General features: G+C 33.7%; 1 protein-coding gene across 1 annotated transcript in view; it reads right to left on the bottom strand.

Moving 5' to 3' along the window:
* Positions 1-20,482, bottom strand: part of LMBRD1 (LMBR1 domain containing 1) — a gene marked incomplete at both ends in the record, with an annotated part of 110,633 nt that overhangs the window by 22,212 nt on the left and 67,939 nt on the right. Inside the window, 6 exons of the mRNA XM_080699980.1 lie at positions 6,850-6,928; positions 8,053-8,202; positions 10,829-10,933; positions 11,465-11,567; positions 12,308-12,372; positions 17,029-17,181. Coding sequence (XP_080556106.1) covers positions 6,850-6,928; positions 8,053-8,202; positions 10,829-10,933; positions 11,465-11,567; positions 12,308-12,372; positions 17,029-17,181 — 655 coding nt within the window. The remainder of the gene's footprint in view (positions 1-6,849; positions 6,929-8,052; positions 8,203-10,828; positions 10,934-11,464; positions 11,568-12,307; positions 12,373-17,028; positions 17,182-20,482) is intronic.

Below are 20,482 nucleotides of genomic sequence, written 5' to 3' on the forward strand. Positions count from 1 at the left end.
CAGCCTACTCAATCCTGCCTAAATTGCATTCTCAAAAGTTTAAGATTTGCTAGTTATGAAATCTCTCTCTAAAGCATCAACACTATTGACAACGAAAAAGACATTTTCTTAGGTACTAAACTGCTATAATCTTCTGGTTCATCTCTCATTTTCCTTTATTTTTATTTTTATATATTTTTTATTATTATTATTTTTTTTTTTTTGGCAGTCTGGAGATGAAACCCAGGGGCATTTGACCTCCAAGCTACACCCCCTGTCCTATTTTTTATTCTTTATTTTGAAACCGGGTCTCACTGAGTTGCAGAGGGCCTCACTAAGTAGCTGAGGCTGTCCGTGAACCGCGATCCTCCAGGTCTCAGCCTCCTGAATGCTGGGATTACAAGCGTGTGCCAGCACACCCGGCTCTCATCTCTCATTTTCTAAACCCTTATGTTTTTCCAATAACCTAGGCTTAGCCTTTGGACTTCGAGTTTATATTATCTTTGACTTTCATTCCTTCAAGGTTTCAAATGACCACTTCCATTATATTTAAAAAGCAGTAACACTTTATTCATACAATTTAAAACACAGATGATGCAAGTGTTACATTTTTACTCTCTCTCAAACAAAAAACTGTAGAAAAAGAGAGTAGGAATTCAGACACTTTCATCAAAATCTAATTCAATCACTATCGGTGCAACTTTTAACTCTATCTTTTGTGGCCCATCTGAAAAAGAAGACGGAATTAAACTGCTTGGATGGTTTTTCTAGAAGAATTTTTCTTTAGTATTTTAGTTCATATTTAAGAAAATGTTTATAACTTACATGGTATTTCATGCTTTTTATTCCCACTTCTATGACTCTCGTAAAAAATTAAGGGGTGATAGTCTTTATCCCTAACTTATTTAATAACTTAGAAAAATGGCAGAGGATAAGTGCTTGACCATTGTTAGCAAAATCAAATTGAAGCTGGGCCTGGTGGTGCAAGTTTGAAATCCCAGTATTTGGGAGTCTAAGACATAAAGATCACAGGTTTGTGGCTAGCCTCAACTACTTACTGAGACTTTGTTTCAAAATAAAGAATAAAAAATAGGGCTGGAGGGTGTTGCTCAGACTCAGAGGTAGATGTCCCTGGATCCTATCCCCAGTACTATAAAAAGAAAAAGCAAAATGACTTGGTAAATAAATTTATATACTGTATTTTGAATACTCTTGATGATAAACTTGTAGTTTAAAACTTAATGTTCAACCACTTTCTAAAAGTGTGGGGAGTGCAAACTATCAGCCACTATGAAGATCAGTGTGGAGATTCCTTAGAAAACTGAGAATAGATCCACCATATGATCCGGCTATACCATTCCTGGGTATCTTACCAAAGGGGCTGAAATCAGGGAACTACAGTAACATATGCATACCCATGTTCATAGCAGCACAATTTGTAATAACCAAAATATGGAACCAACCTAGGTCTCCATCAACAGATGAATGGATTGCAAAATTATGGGAAATACACATAATGGAATTCTATTCAGCTCTAAAGAACAAAATCATGTCATTTGCAAGAAGATGGAAAGACCTGGAGAACATTATGTTAAGTGAGATCAGCCAAGCACAGAAAGAGAAGGGACATATGTTTTCTCTATATGCCCAAACTAGGGAGTATTAGGGATACCAGAGGGACTCCAGACAATGGAAGAGAAACCTCACCAAAGCTAGAATGGAAGGACAGGAGAGAAAGAAGACTGAAGTTGATTAATGAAGGAGCTACATCTTAGTAGTTGTAAAAATATAAATATAGCATGGTTAACCTGGACACTCATTGTTGGGGAGGGGGGAAGGAAAAGTGTGTGGGGGGTACTAGGCAGAGTCAGAATGTATGCCATTTTCAATATGTTCCACATAAAAATAAAAAAAATCAATACAAATTTTACTTTCGCTTTTCTTTAACATTATTATTAGTTATTCAAAATATTTCTTAATTTTCTCCTTTGTATTTCCTATATATAAATTTGCTTTAGCTTACTTTCGCTTTTCTCTAACATTATTATTAGTTATTCAAAATATTTCTTAATTTTCTCCTTTGTATTTCCTATATAGAAATTTGCTTTAGCTTACTTTCGCTTTTCTCTAACATTATTATTATAGTTATTCAAAATATTTCTTAATTTTCTCCTTTGTATTTCCTATATATAAATTTGCTTTAGCTTTTAGTTTTTCCTGTTCAGGTTTTTTTAGTTTAATTTTTTTTATTGGTGAATTGTAATCATATATACATCTTAATGGGGTACAAGATGGTAGAGGCATACATGCACACATCACTAATTTAGCCCTTCCCCCAATTCCCACCCCATTCTCTTCCTCCTGCACAAATCTGGTTTAGTGACTGACTTTGATATGTTTGCACATGTACATCATGTACATTAGGGAATTTCCCTCCTCTCTCCTCCCATCCTCCCCAGTTAGGTCGCCTTATTTGCTCATCTATAGATTCCACATATTAGGGAGAGCATCAGGTTTTTAATGGTTTGTGCAGTTTTTATTTTAGCATCTAATTGAAGTTACCATAATCACTTGTCCTTGTAACATATCCTCAAGCTAAAACTTAATCCTATATATTATTTACTTTTAAGGTTCCTCTTTCTTCATGTATATACTTAATCAGAATACTCCCCCAATGAAGTTTAATTTGTAGAAAGCATTCCATTTCCAGTTACTTTAATGTCCAAATAAGACAATACCTATTCGCTTCAAGAAAAGATAGAATAATTAAATGGGACAGCAAAAATAAGATTTTAGGCTCCTGAATTTTTAAAAATGGCCATTTGGGAACAGCTCCCCACTCACCAGACTCTTCAAATATTCAATGCTCCTTGCACAATCTATTGTTACTATAAGATGTCAAATATATTCATGGCTATATGCTTCCTTAATGCATGTTCTTTTCTCTGCTTCGAATATCTTCAGGTTGTTTGGTTTGTTAATTTAGAGTTAACTCATCTTTTGGGTCCAATGTTACGCTGCCACCGAGGCAGAATAAATCATTACCCCCTCTGCCTTCCCATGGCATTTGCTTGTCATTTTACTATGGCTGGCCACTTATTTTTCCTCCTATTTCAACCATCTATTCTCATACTCAGTTCCATTCTGAAAAAGTGATTCTACATGTGATTCCTCTGACACTTTCTCAAAATTCGAATCCAGGACTTACAATGTCTACTATTTTTGTCCATTAAGGCACACTAGTTTCATTTTCCTATTTTCACTCAAATACTTATATTTTCAAGATAAATATCTTTCTTTTAGTAATTATTTATTTTATTCACATTTACATATAAATTATCTATGTTTTAATGCTTATTAAATTAAGTCACAATTAAAGAATATAAAAACACAATGGCCCCTTCAAATACAGTATTAATTATGCAAGATGACTGTCAGGATATAGTAAGTACTATTTTCATCTTAAGAGAACTTTATAAACATAAAAAGATAGTCTTTTTAAGATTACTGCCAAATCATTCTATTCTTTAACAGATTATTTTGAACAGAAAGTAATTACACAATTCTTTGATAAAATTACTCTCTTCAATTCTAAACACTTGAAACTAAGAATTAAGCAGTATTTTCTATATATTTAATAGGCATCTACATATATGAACAAAATATTACTTTAAAAAGTCTAAAAATAAAAGATCTCCAAAATATGCTTAATATTGATAAGAAATCAATATATGTATTTCTGAAAATCACTGCTTTAACTTTTCCAGGAAGATTATAATTTCTTGGCAATAGTTTTAACTATAATGCTAACAACATTTAATTTCTAAATCTAAAAATCATTTTCTAGAATTTTGTTACTTGCCAGGGATGTAGCTCCACAGAAGAATGCTTACTTAGAGTGCACAAGTCCCTGGGTTCAATCCCCAGTACCCCCACCCCATACACACAAAATAAATAAGTGAAAAAATAAAATTCTATTACTTTTAGAATACATAAAGATCACATTGTCTTGTGCATTATACATACCATCCTATCATTTACTCTAATATGGTCATCTTCCCACCAAAATGTCACAAAGAATAGTATTAAGTTTTCTCTAATTTAAAATGAATTTAAAATTCATTTAAAATGAATTCATTTAAAATGAATTCATTTAAAATTCATTTAAAATGAATACTGCCATACCAGTCCCTAAGTCCCTAATCATACATATCACCCAATCACTGTCCTTAAGTCTAATCTTGTGTACTAACCTACTTCTTCATGCTACCATATTCATTTAAAGTATTCTCTTAAAGAATACTACCCTGATACCCCAAATTCATTTTCTTATACCTACCATCCACTTCTAAGTATGCACAAGCATATTTAACATTTAGACGTGTTACAGAAAAGGTCAAAAAAAGTAAATTCAAACCACAAACCTAAAGGGAATGTTTCTGAACAGTAAAGTAATATTTCAAAGGATGAGTAACTGAAATATTAAAGAAAAATAGTCAGTAGTTCAAAGTGAGTCATTTTAACTCCACTAAACCAAACTGGACTGAAAGATACTGATGTGATTCAAAAAAAGTTACAGTATACTTTTACAGTGCATCATTTATCTTCTAGAGTTAGGTCTTGAATGTTTTTAATCATAAAATCTAAATTATAGTCATCCTTTCTGACATGTTTCCTCAGTGTCTTTTGCTCCACTACGTCCCTCCTAAACCTTAAAGACTCTCCTGACCTTTAACAGCAAAACCCTTGATGCTGCACGCCTGCCCTCTAGTTTCCTTCAAATCTGTCTCTATTAATAATTTCAACAGACTAATATAATTTGTTACTACTTCATATTCCTTTTCACTCAATGCAATTAGTTTTATCTCCATCAAACATTTGCTTGCTTCTTTTTAGTCTTTTCTGGATTTCATCGTCTTCTTGACCTTTGGAAGGTTTTTTCCCCCCTGAATAGTCTCTGTTCTCTTCTCAGACTCTGTTCTCTGAACTTCTTACAGATATATCCCAACTGCCTATGTGATCTTCACTCGCACACACTGAAGACATTTCTTGTCACCTGAACATTTCTTACATCTCTCTAATCTTGGTAACTCTTACCTTATGTAATAGTACCAAAATTTATCAAACTACTCAATAACCAGATGGTTTTTCTAGAATCTGTTTTCTGGATCACTGCTCTAGATCTAAGCAATCAGAATCTCTTTAGATTTATTCCCTACATTTATTTCACTACTTCACACCCTCATTATCAATGTTTAGTTCATGTTTTCACCATCTCTCTTTAGATTGCTGTAAACATCCTCCTCTCTCCCATTTATTTCTGTGCTCTGGTCTCAAATCGCTTTTCTATATAATGTTTATAATGAACTAAATAAAATAAGTCAGGCCATAATTTAAAACTCTTCATTGGTATATATATGAGGAAAGGAGGTAATAAGGATTGAACCCAGGGGCATTATATCTCATCTAAACCACAGCCTTATTTACTTTTTTTAATTTTTTTTTTTTTTTTTTTGGTGGTACTGGGGTTCCTGGAAGCCCTTCTACCTCCGGGCTACACTCCCAGACCTATTTTTACATTTTTATTTGGAAACAGGGTCTCCTAAGCCAGCGCGCGCGGCTGGCTTCGAACCCGAACGATCCTCCTGTCTCTGCCTCCCAAGCGCAGGGATTACAAGCGTGCACAACCACGCCCGGCTACATTTTTTAAATTTTGAAACAGGGTCTCACCATGTTTCTGAGGGTCTTCCTAAACTGCTAAGGGTGACCTCCAACCTGTGAACCCTCTGTCTCCGCCTCTCAAGTACTAGGAGTATAGGCATGCTCCACCACACCTGGCTTCATTGACTCTTTAGTCAATTTCAATTTTCAAGACCTTTACTTGACTGCATTCCTAATTGGGCAATCGCATTCCTCCATTACTCCAACCCTTACCCTCCTAATTTAAAAAAAAATTGTTTTAAACTTTCTTGAACACATGTATATAATGTAAGGTAATTTTATTTGTGCATTCTGTTCCTTGGCCTACAACAGCCTTCTTTTAATGCATTTATCAGATAAACTCTTCTAAACTCTTCTTTGATCTTGAAATGCAGCTCTAGTATTTGTTTCTGAAATCTGACTACCACTCTACAACAGTGTTCAACAGGTTAATCAAGTCATCTCTGTTATCCCTCTGCTCTGTGACTACTCCTTTTAACCTTTATTTAGAATACTGTATAATTTACCCTGCTAAAACAAAACCTCAAAATTTATGTTTTTCATAATGGTATGTATGAATTACTTGTAAAGAAATATACTTCATTTGACACATTACTTTATCATGAAATAAAAAGTATTTTGAAGGCAAACACTTTTTCTATAACTTAGAAAAAAGAATGATTTGGGAATCATTAATCAGAATTGAATGCTATTCTTAGCACAGTGCCTGAACACACTATATGTTCTTAAATTAAAACTATTATAATTAAAACTATTATTACAAATTAAAGTGACTGGGATCAACTAAAAGTTGTTCTATGTCATAGGTACATTTGGTCTCGGCATTAGTAACTGTAGATTCCACCAAACTCTCTTTATGTTTTTTTAAGAAAAAATCATATAATAATCATTTCTTCTTATAATAGTGAATCTGATAAATAACTACCTTTTGATATGTCCTAATTTACTAACTGGTAATGATTTATTCCTTAATGGAAATCATTCCATCACTGAGAAACAGAGACTTAGCAGATTCTACTTGCAAAAAGTTCCTTTAAATTTACCATGCATTAAAACAAATGTATTAAATGATTAACACATCAAACTGCAAAGCATTTTTTCCCCTATAGAATAATAAAGTCTATGGAGAGTTTTTAAAAGCCACTTTACCTTCAGGGGCATCTGCATCACATCTTCTTGGCACAGAAAGGGTTGAATTGCCTTTATGGTCACTGGAAGTTAAATTGCTCTGAAACATGAAAAAGTTAAAATGTAAATTTATATTAACTATTAGTCAATATACTAACTACATTTAGATTAAAAAGCAATCGTATGCAGGCGTTGTGGCACACGCTTGTAATCTTCGCGCTTGGGAGGCAGAGACAGGAGGATCGTTCAGGTTCGAAGCCAGCGGTACGCGCTGGCTTAGGAGACCCTGTTTCCAAATAAAAATGTAAAAATCGGTCTGGGAGTGTAGCCCGGAGGTAGAAGGGCTTCCAGGAACCCCAGTACCACCAAAAAAAAAAAAAAAAAAAAAAAAAAGCAATCATACTATGAACTTTATGCTCTTCTATTAACTATATCTACTATTCCAAAAGTATACTCTTAAATAAATTTACCTAATTGTAAAAATTACAATTAGAAAAAAAATAATTATGGTAAACTTAATATTAGAGCTTTCTGCAATAATCCTTTAGGTCCTGTGTTAAACAACAGAGCTTCTCCCCGGAACAACAACAAAAAATTAATCCCACTGGTAAGTCTAGACATGGCATCTAAAAAGATAAAAGTATAAGACAGGCAAAGAATAACTTTGCCCATGCAATAAGATATTTTTCCTTTATTGATTAGAAATGTTTAGTAAGCATGACCTAGGTGCAGAAGATGAGTCAGAAAAAGAACAAAATAGTATAAGAAATGAGAAATATGGTTTAGTGAGCTAGTTTGCTGGTTCTAAACCTCAGGTCATTCATGTACAGGTCATTATGATCTGTCTCTTATCTGTTTCATCTATATTATCAATTACTTAATATTTTTAATGAACTAGCATTTTATTACTTTAATAACCACATTATTAAAATTATTTAAAACATTATTTTAGAGAAAGCATTAAGGGTTTTAATAAAGTGCTGAGATAAAGTTCAATAGCTTAGTACCACAGGATCAATGTAAAGAACAATAATGAAATTCTGTGTTATTAAAAAAAAACAATATAGAACAAATATAAATATACTTCAAGTGGGATAAAAATAGTTTTAGCACTATTAAATTTAATCTGAGGAGTTAATATGCTAGCTACCAAAATTAAAATTTGCATTTAGATATCATATCTTTAAATTATAACAAAAATCAAGTTTAAAATATTGAGCTTACCTCTATCAAATAATTTTGGCTTCCATACATAACGTACTGGGGAGCAAGACTATAAATCATGTAGCTAGTGTGAAGGACAATAAGCAGAAGTATCATGCAGAGAAATAAGAGTGCTTGAGGCCTGGTCCTGCCTCTTCTGATTTTATATAACTAGAAAAAAGAAAAAAAAAAAAGACAGTGGCAAAAGATCAGCCATGTATTTTATTTGTAAAGCATTAAAGTGCTGCTCTTGTGTTTCAGGGATGACTTACACAGTTCACTCAACCATTCTTTGTTCCAAATTAAATACTAAGAATTTTTAACCATTTCAAATAATTAGAAGAATTGAAAAAGACAATTTTCCCTATAAAGCTTTTAGATTTAGCCTTATATTTATTTTAAGATAAAGGCAAAACATCTATATATCCAAAGAATCAGGAGAATTAGGAATGAAGTAAACACTTCCACTGACATTATATACATATGTGACAATACCAATCTCTATATTTTGTATTGGGAAGGGGGAACATGAAGGAAGCTGGGGGAAAACTCACCATATGCTGTGTGCATGTATGTCACTATCACTATAAACTACAGTATATGTGAGACCATAATATATAATGTATCAATAAGAGTATTGAAAAAACAACTTAAGAGAATTTGTTAGTATTCATGTTGGTCTGCTTCCAGAGAAACCTTTTAAAGGTACTATGTAATAGCATCTGTCAGAAGTTCATAGAACTAAGAATTATGAAGTACTGCTAGTTCTAACTAAAGATTAACAGTATGAATCTAAATTATAAGTTTTAGTAATATATTTATAGTTTTATATAATGTTACTACACAAGAACATGTTATATGTTTAAAAATAATTTCAATTAAATACGCATACTCTATTACATTCTGATATAAAATTTAGATTAAGATAATTTATAACCTGTTCACAGATATTTTTACATACATTGAAATATACGATAACCATAATATGAGGACCTTCCTTCCTTCCTTCCTTCCTCCTTTCCTTTCCTTTCCTTTCTTTTTTGTGGTACTGGGGATTGAACCAAGAGGCATTCTACCTTTGAGCTATACGTTCAGATTATTCTATGTCTTATTTTGAAACAAGGCCTCACTAGGTTGATGAGAGTCTCACGACTTGCTGAGGCTGTCTTTAAAGCTGAGATCATCCTGTCTCAGCCCCCCAAATACTAGGATTATAGGAGTGCACTGCCACGCCCAGCTTAGCTTGCTTTATTTTAACAGCCAACCACACTTTAATTTTTCAGGTTTTACCACCCTATTTTAACACTAGATTACAGTACAGTACAGACTATACAGCTATTTGGATGAGATAACAGTAAGAACACTTTCAATTGAACATTTCCCGCCTTCCCTTATGACTAGTACCATGTGATAAAATAAGAATCATCAAAAGAAAAGCTATAAATTTCTGGGAAAGTCTTGTTTCATTAATACAAGTGTATATTCCTTCCTCTTCCATACTTTTTTCATATATAACCTGTACAGAAGAAATAGAGCAGCAGTGGCCATACTGCAACTATGAGCAAGAGATTGGAAAAATTTACAAAGCAATTAGACCCGATAACTTTTGAACTACTACAGCAATGTTCGATTTCTTCTTTTCCCACAGCAAAACTCTTATTATTTCAAACCACTAATTAACTGGGGTTTCTTTAGCTCAAAGGTAGAAGTAGTGTCCATCTAATTCATCTTCTTTTTAAAATTCTTAAATTGCCTTGAAATGAATATAAGAAGAAAATAACAAATTGTGTACATTTGTCCCTAGGTATCTGCAGGAGATTGGTTCCAGGATCCACTGTGGTATCAAAATCTGTAGATGCTTAAGTCCCTTATGTAAAAATGGCATAGTATTTGCATGCAATCTATTCATATCCTCTCATATATTTAAATCATATTTATATTACTTATAATAACTAATATAACATAAGTGCTGTATTAAATAGTTGTTATGCTATACTGTTTAAAGAAGAATGATATGGTACAAGAAAAAGTCTATACAAGTTGTACAGATGCAATTTTTTTTCAAACATTTAAGTGCACAAATGAGAAACATAGGGTGATCTTTTTTCTTTTTCCTATTTTTGGTATTAGGCATTGAACCCAGGGTGTTCTACCTCTGGACTATACCCTAAGTCTATTTTATTTTTTATTTTGAAACAGGGTCTTGCTACATTACTGAGGATCTCACTAATTTGCCGAGGCTGGTCTCCAACCTCTTGAGCTTCTCTTCTGAGCCTCCCAACTACTGGGATTACAGGTGTGGGCCACCATGCCTGGTTTTGTAGTAATCTTTAACTTCTAGCAAGGAGGGCCATTTATCGAGCTTCAGTGTATCTACTTTGTCTCACTGTGCTTCCATGCACATAGACACTAAGGAAAATAATTTATCTTCTCGATAAGGGTTTCTCAATCTTGGCCCAATGACATTTTGGGCTGGACTTGTCTGTGCCCTGTACACTATAGGATGCTGGATAGCACCTCTGGTCCCTATTCACTCCTTGATAATAGCACTTGCTGTATTTCTAGACAACAAATGTTTCTAGACTTTGCCAAATATCTCAAGGGCAAAAAACTGATCTTTAAAAGACACTGCTCCCAAAAAAAAAAAAAAGCATTTATATCATGAGTAAAAAAACTAATGTGCCCATATTCTGGGTATCAATATATTATTTATATATTCTAAATATATTTTTTATTAGAAATCATAAATAAGGTAATGAGAAAAAAACCACAAAATAATAATGTATTATATACTTACTCTAATCCAAAAGAACCATATGCCAATATTTCGAATTCCTGCCATTGAAGTAAAAATAAAGTACATGATAATAATTGTTATAAGAATATAATCAAGAGGAAAAACCTGGAAAAGATGAAATCAAATTTAATACATGAATTTTAAGACTTCTAGAAGACATAAAAGTAACTGAAAACATCATTAATTACATGATGTTTAAAATATCAACCATGATTTATATTAGAGTACTATAATTATATAAAAAAAGAAAAATTCTTGAAAATATGAACAAACTATTAATAAATTATTTAATACCAATATTCCAAGAAAAATTCTAGAACAAATTAAACTGAAAATTATGTTAATAATATGACCAAAATACAATTAAGAACTAAACTTGTCTGGGAAAGTTTATCTTATGTCATATAATAGATCCTAAGTCAAATTATGTTTAACTAAAGTCTAGCTATATAGCAATATAATAACCTCAAAAGCACAATGTCAATGTAGAAATTACATGCAAATAAAAAGTTAAATTAGTAAAGAGCACAAATACATATCAAAGTATTAATAAATCTGCAGCATACTAATTTTAAAGAGAAAAGGGTGCCTGCCAAAATGTGTGCTGGAGCATAAGATGACTGATATTTTACTTACTGTTTGTAGTATGGGCAAAAGCATATTGAGTGGATTACTTAGATTAGCTCCAAAAATTATGAAACCAGAATCTATTCCAGCTGAATGAAGAGCTTTATCTAAACTAAAAGGAAAAAAATTATACAGAGTAAGTTTATGTTACACTTTCTTTTTCTTTTGTTTGAGTTATTGGGGATTGAACCCAGGAGCATCTACCTTCACGCTACAGCCCAAGCCCTATTTTTTATTCTTTATCTTGAAACGGGGTTTCACTAAATAGCTGAGGTTGACTGTGACCCTCCTGTCTCAGCCTCCCAAGTACTGGGATTTTGAGTGTGTCACCACACCTGGCTCACAATTACTTTTTTTGTGTGTGATACTGGGGATGGAACCCAGGGGCCTTCTGCCTCTGGGCTACACTCCCAGACCTATTTTATATTTTATTTTGAAACAGGGTCTCATTAAGTTGCGGAGAGCCTCACTAAGTAGCTGAAGCTGGCTTTGAACCTGCTCAATCCTCCTGTCTCAGCCTCCCAAGTATTGGGATTACAAGCACACACCACACCTGGCTCACTATCACATTTTTAATTGATCTAGAAAGAATATCATCACTTAAGCATGCAAAATGAGTTGAGTCAATAAAAAGCATGAAAAAGAAATTAAACCTCACTTAAGTATCTCACAGATATTGTTCAAATGATACAGAATATAGAAATAACTGTCTATTACAGGACATTTTAACTATTCATTGAGTTAATACTGTAGAACACTTCAGGTAGAAGAGTTATTTGAGATGAATTTAATTCAACACCAAAAATATTATATCACAGAATAGTGCTTCAAAATTATGTCTACTGTACTTACTTTGACAGGAAGAGAGAAATTACAAACAGCAATGCAACTAAGATGAAAAATATTCCCCAAATGATCTGAAAGGAAAAATATATTCATTATAATTTAGTTCTAAAAGTTGATAGTAAAAGCACAATAACACTGTGTTCTATATGAGTTGCAAGTACGTAGCAATGACCTAACTAATATGATTCAAGACACATTTTAATTCAGTATAGAATCCCAGGCATTTGATCCTAAATTTTCATTATGAGGCTATCTGATTAAGAACATGGACACAAAATGATAACACTTTAAAAGTCTTCATTAGTAAGTAAACAAATTAAACAATTTGGTCAAATATAAGGTTTTTATCCTATTACATTTGAATATAAACAAGAAACTGATCAGGTTATATTACCAGGTTAGTTAAAATAGGAAATTTGCAGAATTTCCTCACAGAAGTATGTGTTTGTGTATGTGAGTATGGTGGTTAAATTATATCACAACCTAGAAAAATATCTATATAAGTGATGTTACTCATTTATATAGAAGCAGAGTCTAACAGCATTGAAGAAGCTGTCATAAAACTTTATTTCTGTGGAAAAAAGGAGTAAAAGAGTTGAGCGCTGTAACTGCTACCCCCCCCCCCACTGTTAGGGATGGTAGAAAAAGAAGAAAATATATTGGAACTGAGTTTCTAAGGAAATGTTTTGGAATTAAAAAAAAGAAAAGTGAAATATGTAGTAGCAATATGTTGGGCCTTTTTTTGTCCCATGATAGCTTCCTCATGTTCATAGGACAACTGGGCCAGAATTGGCAAAGTCAGAGGAAAAGAGGAGTCTTAACTAAGCACAGTTAAGTGTCCTTGGAATTCAAAGAAATAGATAAAATCATGAATGATAGGGAGATTTTCATTTCACTTCAAATGTATGTTTCAGTGTCTTTTAGAGTGTTGAAGAGATAAGTAAAATAACATTTTCCTAAACATATACAAATAGAAAAAAGTACTTGATCTTTTTCCTTCTCCCTAACTCACTATTTTTTGCTTTTATTTTGTTCTCTCCTGTGCTTTGTTATTTTGCTAGCTTTTGGGAGAGTTAGAATTTAGTGCTCAGATTTATATATTTTTGTTGATAAATGTGTTTCATGCAACAAATTTCTCTGACCATTGTTTTTGTTTTTAATGTTCCTTTCTATTACAGGTTGGGTATCCTTTATCTGAAATGCTAGGGACCAGAAAGCTATTACAACTAGTAATTTAGCCAGGTTATAGGATACATGGTCAATGTATAAATTTCTATATACTGGCAATAAATTTTGAAAATTGAAACTAAATAACATACTTTGCAAAAGTTTAAAAAAGAAATACTTAGAAATAGTTATCAAGATATTTTGTAAGCTAGTACAATACTAATAAACATTGCTGAGAGAATTTAAGAAAATATAAATAAACAGGAAGATACCATATTCATGTAAATTCAATATGGTCACCAATTCTTCCCTACTTATGTAAAGATTTAAAGAAAGCCCATTAGATGTTTTATGAAACTATGAAGTGATTCTAAAATTTAGATGAAAATACAAAGAATCTAGCATAGTCAAGACAATTTCAAAAAAGAATACAAAACAGAAGGATTTATATTGCCTGCTTCACGGCTGATTAAAAAGTTCTAGTAATGAGCCGGGCATGGTGGGCACGCTTGTAATCCCCGTATTTGGGAGGCGGAGACAGGAGGATGGCACAGGTTCGAAGCCAGCCGCGCTGGCTTAAGAGACTCTGTTTCCAAATATAAAGTATAAAATAGGTCTGGGAGTGTAACCCTGAGGTAGAAGGGTTTCCAGGAACCCCAGTACCACCAAAAAGAAAGAAAAAAGAAAAAAGAAAAAAAAATTCTAGTAATGAAGTATTAGCACAAGGACATATAGATCAATGGTGCAGAAATAAGAGTTCAGAAACAGACTCAGACATCTATACTCAATTGACATGTCAAAACTGCCAAGAAATTCAATAAGCAAAAGATAGTCTTGACAACAAATGGTGCTGGAACAACTGCAATATCAATATAAAAATAGATAAAACCCTAATAACTTATGTCACAAAATTAACTCAGAATTGACCAGAAGCCTAAACATAAGAGTTAAAATTACCAAACTTCTAGAAAACAATATATGAGAAAATGTTACTTTAGGACAGAATAAGATTTGTAAGGACACAAAAATATACCCCCTCAAAATACTGAATTTAGTAAAAATTTATGAGATATCTATTTGAGTAATTATTCAGAAAATAAAATCAAAGCATATAAACCACAAATTAGAAAATATTAACATTATATTAGAAAAGTATAAAGAACTCTTGATACTCATAATATAAAAGTCTAATCTGATCAGTTAAAATATATTTTTAAAGAAAATGGCGAAAATATGCTTAATGTCATTAGTCAAAGGGAATGGAAAGTCAAACCATGGGTATTATAGCACGTCATTAGAATAACACACTACATAAGAGTTGACAAGGACATAAAGCACTTAGAAATCTTATATTGCTATGGAAATGCAAAAAAGTACAACCATTTTGGAAAACATTTTGCAGTTTATTGTAAATTTATGCAAGCATTAAACATTAGGCCCAGAAATTCTATTCCATGAGAATAAGTGAAAGCTCATGTCTACACAAAAGTTTGTACGAAAATGTTCACATCAGCATTATTCATTATAGCCGCAAACTAGGGACAACCAAAGTGGCCACTAACAAGTAACCGGGTAAACAAATTGTGATGCAGGCACATGTGATAATCATGCCCAACAATAAAACAGAATGAAGCCTGGAAACAAGCAGCAGTGCAGTGAATCTCAAAAACACTGTGCTGTGCCAGCGAAGCCAGACAAAACATTTTACGGTCTATGATTCCATTTACATGAAATTCTGGAACATGGAGAACTACACTTATTTAATGAGAGAAAGGACATCAGTGTATGTGGGCTGAGCTCTAGGGAATAGGGGAAGACATAAGGTAGATTTGAGGGGTGATGTGATGTTCTAAGTATCTCCACATCTATATTTGTCAAAATCAATCTGTATACTTAATGAAGTTGATTTTAAAACCCTTCTAAACATATGTTCAGTGAAATGGAACACACATGTCTAGTGCCTAATGCCAGAGATCAGGTTATAAATATTTATAAGACATTATAAAAACTTAGGATTAAAATAAGCGTTTAAGAGACTGTCATCCTACCTTTGGTGCTATGAAGACAAGTGACTTTAAGAAAAAGGACTGGGGTGAGTCCTTAAGAAAATTTTGTCCTAAGCCGGGTGTGGTGGTGCACACTTGTAAACCCAGCATTTGGGAGGCTGAGACCGGAGGATCATGGTTCACGGATAGCCTCAACTACTTAGTGAGGTACTCATAACTTAGTGAGACCCTGTTTCAAAATAAAGAATAAAAATTAGGACAGGGGGTGTAGCTTGGAGGTCAAATGTCCCTGGGTTCCATCCCCAGACCCACAAAAAAATAAAAAAAATAAAAAAAAAAATAAAAGTTCTAGCCATGTGTGGTGGTCCATGCTTGTAATCCCAGCATTTGAGAGGCTGAGACAGGAGGATGCCATTTCATGAACAGCCTCAGACACTTAATGACCTTTACACCTCAGTGAGACCCTGTTTCAAAATAAAGAATAAAACATTAGGCTAGAGGTGTAGCTTGGAGGTAGAATCCCCCAGAGTTCCATCCCCGGTATCACAAAATAAATAAATAATAAATAAATAAATAAAATTGTTCTGATTTGGGGATATAGTTCAGTGGTAGAGCTCTTGCCTAGCATGTGTGAGGTCCTGGGTTAGACTCTCAGTATCACAAAAGAGAAAATTGTAAAGGAAGAGAGGAGAACTGATTATGGTACATTTTTAAAAACCTCTTTCAAAAAAGGATGCTTTTAGAATAAGCAGTTAATGCATTCCCACTAATTACAAGAGGCAGATAAAGCAGCATGGGGATCCAACCTGACTGGCTCATCTGTGATGTAGTTACTTGAAATACTTCTTTCAAAATTAAAGGAAATACCCTTTACACTTCCTTGCTCTATCTTGTCTAACTTCACTTCAAATGAGTCTGTGGCCAATGTTCTGAGGGACAACTTACATACTATTATACACAAAGGACTGCTGTGTGAGCCCCCAGATGCAGAAGAGGCAAACCAGGAAGTCTGTGGTCAGCAGCTCTAGTTACTTTTTAATCAAGTCATGATGTCCCTGATTCAATCTATACTTAAATTCAGGTACTATGGTCCCAAGAATTCAAGAGTAGCAAACAGTGATTAAAAAAAAAAAAAAAGTTTTCTATTTCAATCATACCTTTTTACATACTTTCAGAAAATCTTCTAACAATAAGGTAAATTCTATTACTTTTAGTTAGGGTTCCTGAGTACTCATATGGGTCCCAGGTCTTGTATTTATAGAATAATAGAAATTTGCAAAATATTTAACAGCATATTACAGTACTTATTTTTACTGTTATTTAAATTTAACAATTCCATTTTAATTCAGGTGAGTAAATAAAGCTCTAAGTGGTACGTACCTTGTCTGGACTATCAAACAAGAAACCTTTCTTTCAAAGCCAGATTATTTAAACTCCAAAAACCATGCTCTTTAAGTATTATTTTGTAAAGCCTCAAAAGTAGAATGCAGTCTCTCTGAGAGGCACCATATAATGTGAGAGAAGAGTGAGCGTAACTTTTAAAACTCCACTTACCTTCAGGGGACGCAGAGCACCACAAAATTTTGTCCACCAGCTGTTTTCAATGAATTCTAAGTGCCTCTCTCTTTTCCTAAGTGTTCGTAACCTTTCCTCAAATTGCTTTAACGCACGTTTATCCCTTGCTGGCAAAGGTCGACCATCTTTGCTCTGCAAAGAAGAGATCAAAATTAAAGGTTGTTTGGGGTTTTTGTTTTTGTTTTTCCATTAAGGCCTTAATAAAGTATCCACTCGAGTTAACAAATCAGACTTCACAATATTTTTAGCTTGAGCACACCTTAGGCAAATTACAAACTGAAAAATAACTGATGTATCTAAAACAAGGTCAGCACCAAAACGAAGATACATATGCATTTAATACTGACCTTCCTCTTGTTCCTTTCCAAATATATGGTAAAATTATGTGGAGATCATTATTTGCAAACCCACCCCGTAAAAGCAGCTTGTTTGTAAGTAATGTTAAATGCTATGAACTTTATTCTTCCCACCTTCCAAATTGCTTCTCTTTTATTTTAATTTATTTGGCACTGCCCCTTCCTTCCCTTTAGATAAGTGCTTGTGTTCCTTGAACAAATGCCCCTCAGCCCAATTCAGATACTGGCAGCGTGATGCAATATGGGCACAGGAAGCGTTTTTTATAACAACTGCTAACAGTTGGCACTTCCTTAGTCTCTGAGTCTGAGTACATTTGCAAATGAGTCCTGCTTTCTTTGGCCAACCTGCCTGACAGATCATTTCCATCTATTTTTATGTGATGCTTTCTGTAACCATGAGCAGTATCTTTTTCCATGAAGTCTCAGTGTCATACTTTCACACATGTATACTTGGTATACTTTCCCTGCCTCTAAGTGTCTTTAATGGGACACAATAATAAGCTATAAAAAGATAATTGCTTTTATTGGAAGAAGAAAAATATTTACATGAGACTACATTTTTAGAATGTACAATAGTATAGAGGAGAATGTCTTCTTTTTTAATATATTTTTATTGGTGCATTATAATTATCATTATAATGAGGTTCAGAATGACAGAAACATACATGCACCCAGCACTTGGTGTGCTTCCCTCCAGACCCCACCCACACGCTGTCCCTCCCCATACAGATGACTGAGATTGGTACTGATAACTTCCTATGAGAACAAAGCATTATTTGAACTGTTTCCAATCATATTCCTAGTAAGGCTTAGTTTCTTAGCAGATATAACACAATGCTCTCCAGCACATCCTAAGTGCAGCTTCAATTTGAAATCATATAATGATGATAATACCCCAAAACTCTTTAATAAAAAGATTTTCAATAAAAATCTCTTTACATATTTGCATTACCAGGCTCTTCTGAAGCCAAACATCTTCTTCCATACCTTATTTTATTGCTTCTCAAACTTTAGCAGGCCTAAGAATCAGATTTCTAGGCTCTCACCCCACATAATACTTTTAGGTCCTGAGAAAGTCTAGAATATGCACTTCTGCCAATTTTCACTTTCTACCAAGAGCTGATGAAGCTACAGGTGCAGACACTACATTTTATATCCACTAGACTATATTTTATTATCTTCATTCCTTTAAGTCCTTATAAATCAAGTACATTGAGTACTATCAAACTGTATCTCAGAATATGAAGGATATTTTCTGAAGGTCAGAGGAATAAACTAAACAGTCCCTTCTAGAAGACAGATCCAGGCAACAACACTTTATGTATGTAATTTGAGAAGGGCTCAACACTGTATATCTTACTCATAATAATTTTTCTCAAACTTTCCATTATGATATCACAATGATACCAACAATGAGGTAGTTTTGTTTCACTGTTGGCTCTAACGGTTTCAGAAACAACAACCAAACCTAGTAAACTGATTTAAGAGTCAATGGCATTTAAGGGTGCAGTTGGTGCATGTCCATAATCCCAGTGCTTGGGAGGCAAAATAAAAACTATAAAGGGATGGGGGTATAGCTCAGTAGTAGAAAACTCTTGGCTTCAATCCCCAGTACTCCCCACAAACAAAGGGGTCAACTTAAACCCAAGTTGTCTGCTTATTTGATGAGTATATCAGTAAGTGAGGGATGGAAGTCCATTCTGCACTGCCAATTAACTAAACTACTATAAAAATAAATTTTGGTCAAAGAAACATATGTGAAGATAAAAATTCTGTAGGAAAGCATCTATCTCTTTTGGGGGGGAAAATGTAGTTATAAAGTATGTAAATAACTGGGCGTGGTGGCACAAGCCTGTAATCCTGGTACGTGGAAAGCTGAGATAAGAGGATCATAGTTCAGAGCCAGCCACAGCAACCTAGAGAGGCCTTTTGAGACTTAGTCAGACTCTGTTTTAAAATAAAAAATAAAATAAGGCCGGGCATGGTGGTGGTAACGCTTGTAATCCCCGCACTTGGGAGGCAGAGACAGGAGGATCACGCAGGTTCAAAGCCAGCCGCACTGGCTTAAGAGACCCTGTTTCCAAATTAAAAAACAAAACCAAAAACAAACAAATAAAAAACCATAAAGTCAGTCTGGAGTGTAGCCTGGAGGTAGAAGGGTTTCCAGGAACCCCAGTACTACCAAAAAAAAAAAAAAAAAAAAAGAAAGAAAGAAAAGAGGCAGAATGCCCCTGGATTCAATTCCCAGTAACACACACACACACCCCTTGTTAAGAAAAAGTAAAAGATATTTTCCCTTCACACTGTCCCCAGTCATCATATTACCACTCCCTTTCCTATGGTTATCACTGTTAAGCCTGTTAAGCACATCAGTATCCTTCTACACCATCTATATGGTTACAAACACATACACATATGTGAAACAGGGTCGAAGTTACCACACATTGGCTTTCAATCTGTGATACTCCAGTCTCGGCCTCCAAAGTTTTGGGATTACAGACATGCACCACTTGTATCCAGCAAATATTCTTTTCTGGTACATAAATATTACCACTTAAAAATTTTAAACTTAGCCAAGTGTGTTTAGTGTGTATCTGTAGTACCAGCACTTGGGAGGCTGAGACAGGAGGACTGTAGTTTCAAATCAGCTTGGTAACTTAGCAAGACCCTGTTTCAAAATAAAAAAATAAATAGGGTTGGGATGTATGTAGCCCAGTAGTAGATGGGTTTAATTACCAATATATACACAGAAAATTAAAATTCAACAATATTAATTATCAAGCTGGGTTTTGGGCCTTATTTAGAATTCTTCTCCATACTAAGATACAATTTCAATTACTATGGTGTTTCATAAATTTTGCAATTGATTTGAATTCAAAATCCAATTTCATATGGCATGAAGTTTAATGCTAATTTCATTGCTTTATATTTTGTGTATTGTATTGAATTTATACCCAAACTTAAAAAAAAAACTATCATCTGTAAGATCTTCTCAACGAGAAAGTTCTTCATTTATTTTAATTTCCTATTATACACTTCAGTATATTTTCAAATTTCCACTGGGAAGATGTTCAGAT

The sequence above is a fragment of the Muscardinus avellanarius genome, assembly GCF_963383645.1.
Source record: "Muscardinus avellanarius genome assembly, chromosome: 8".
Classification (NCBI taxonomy): domain Eukaryota; kingdom Metazoa; phylum Chordata; class Mammalia; order Rodentia; family Gliridae; genus Muscardinus; species Muscardinus avellanarius.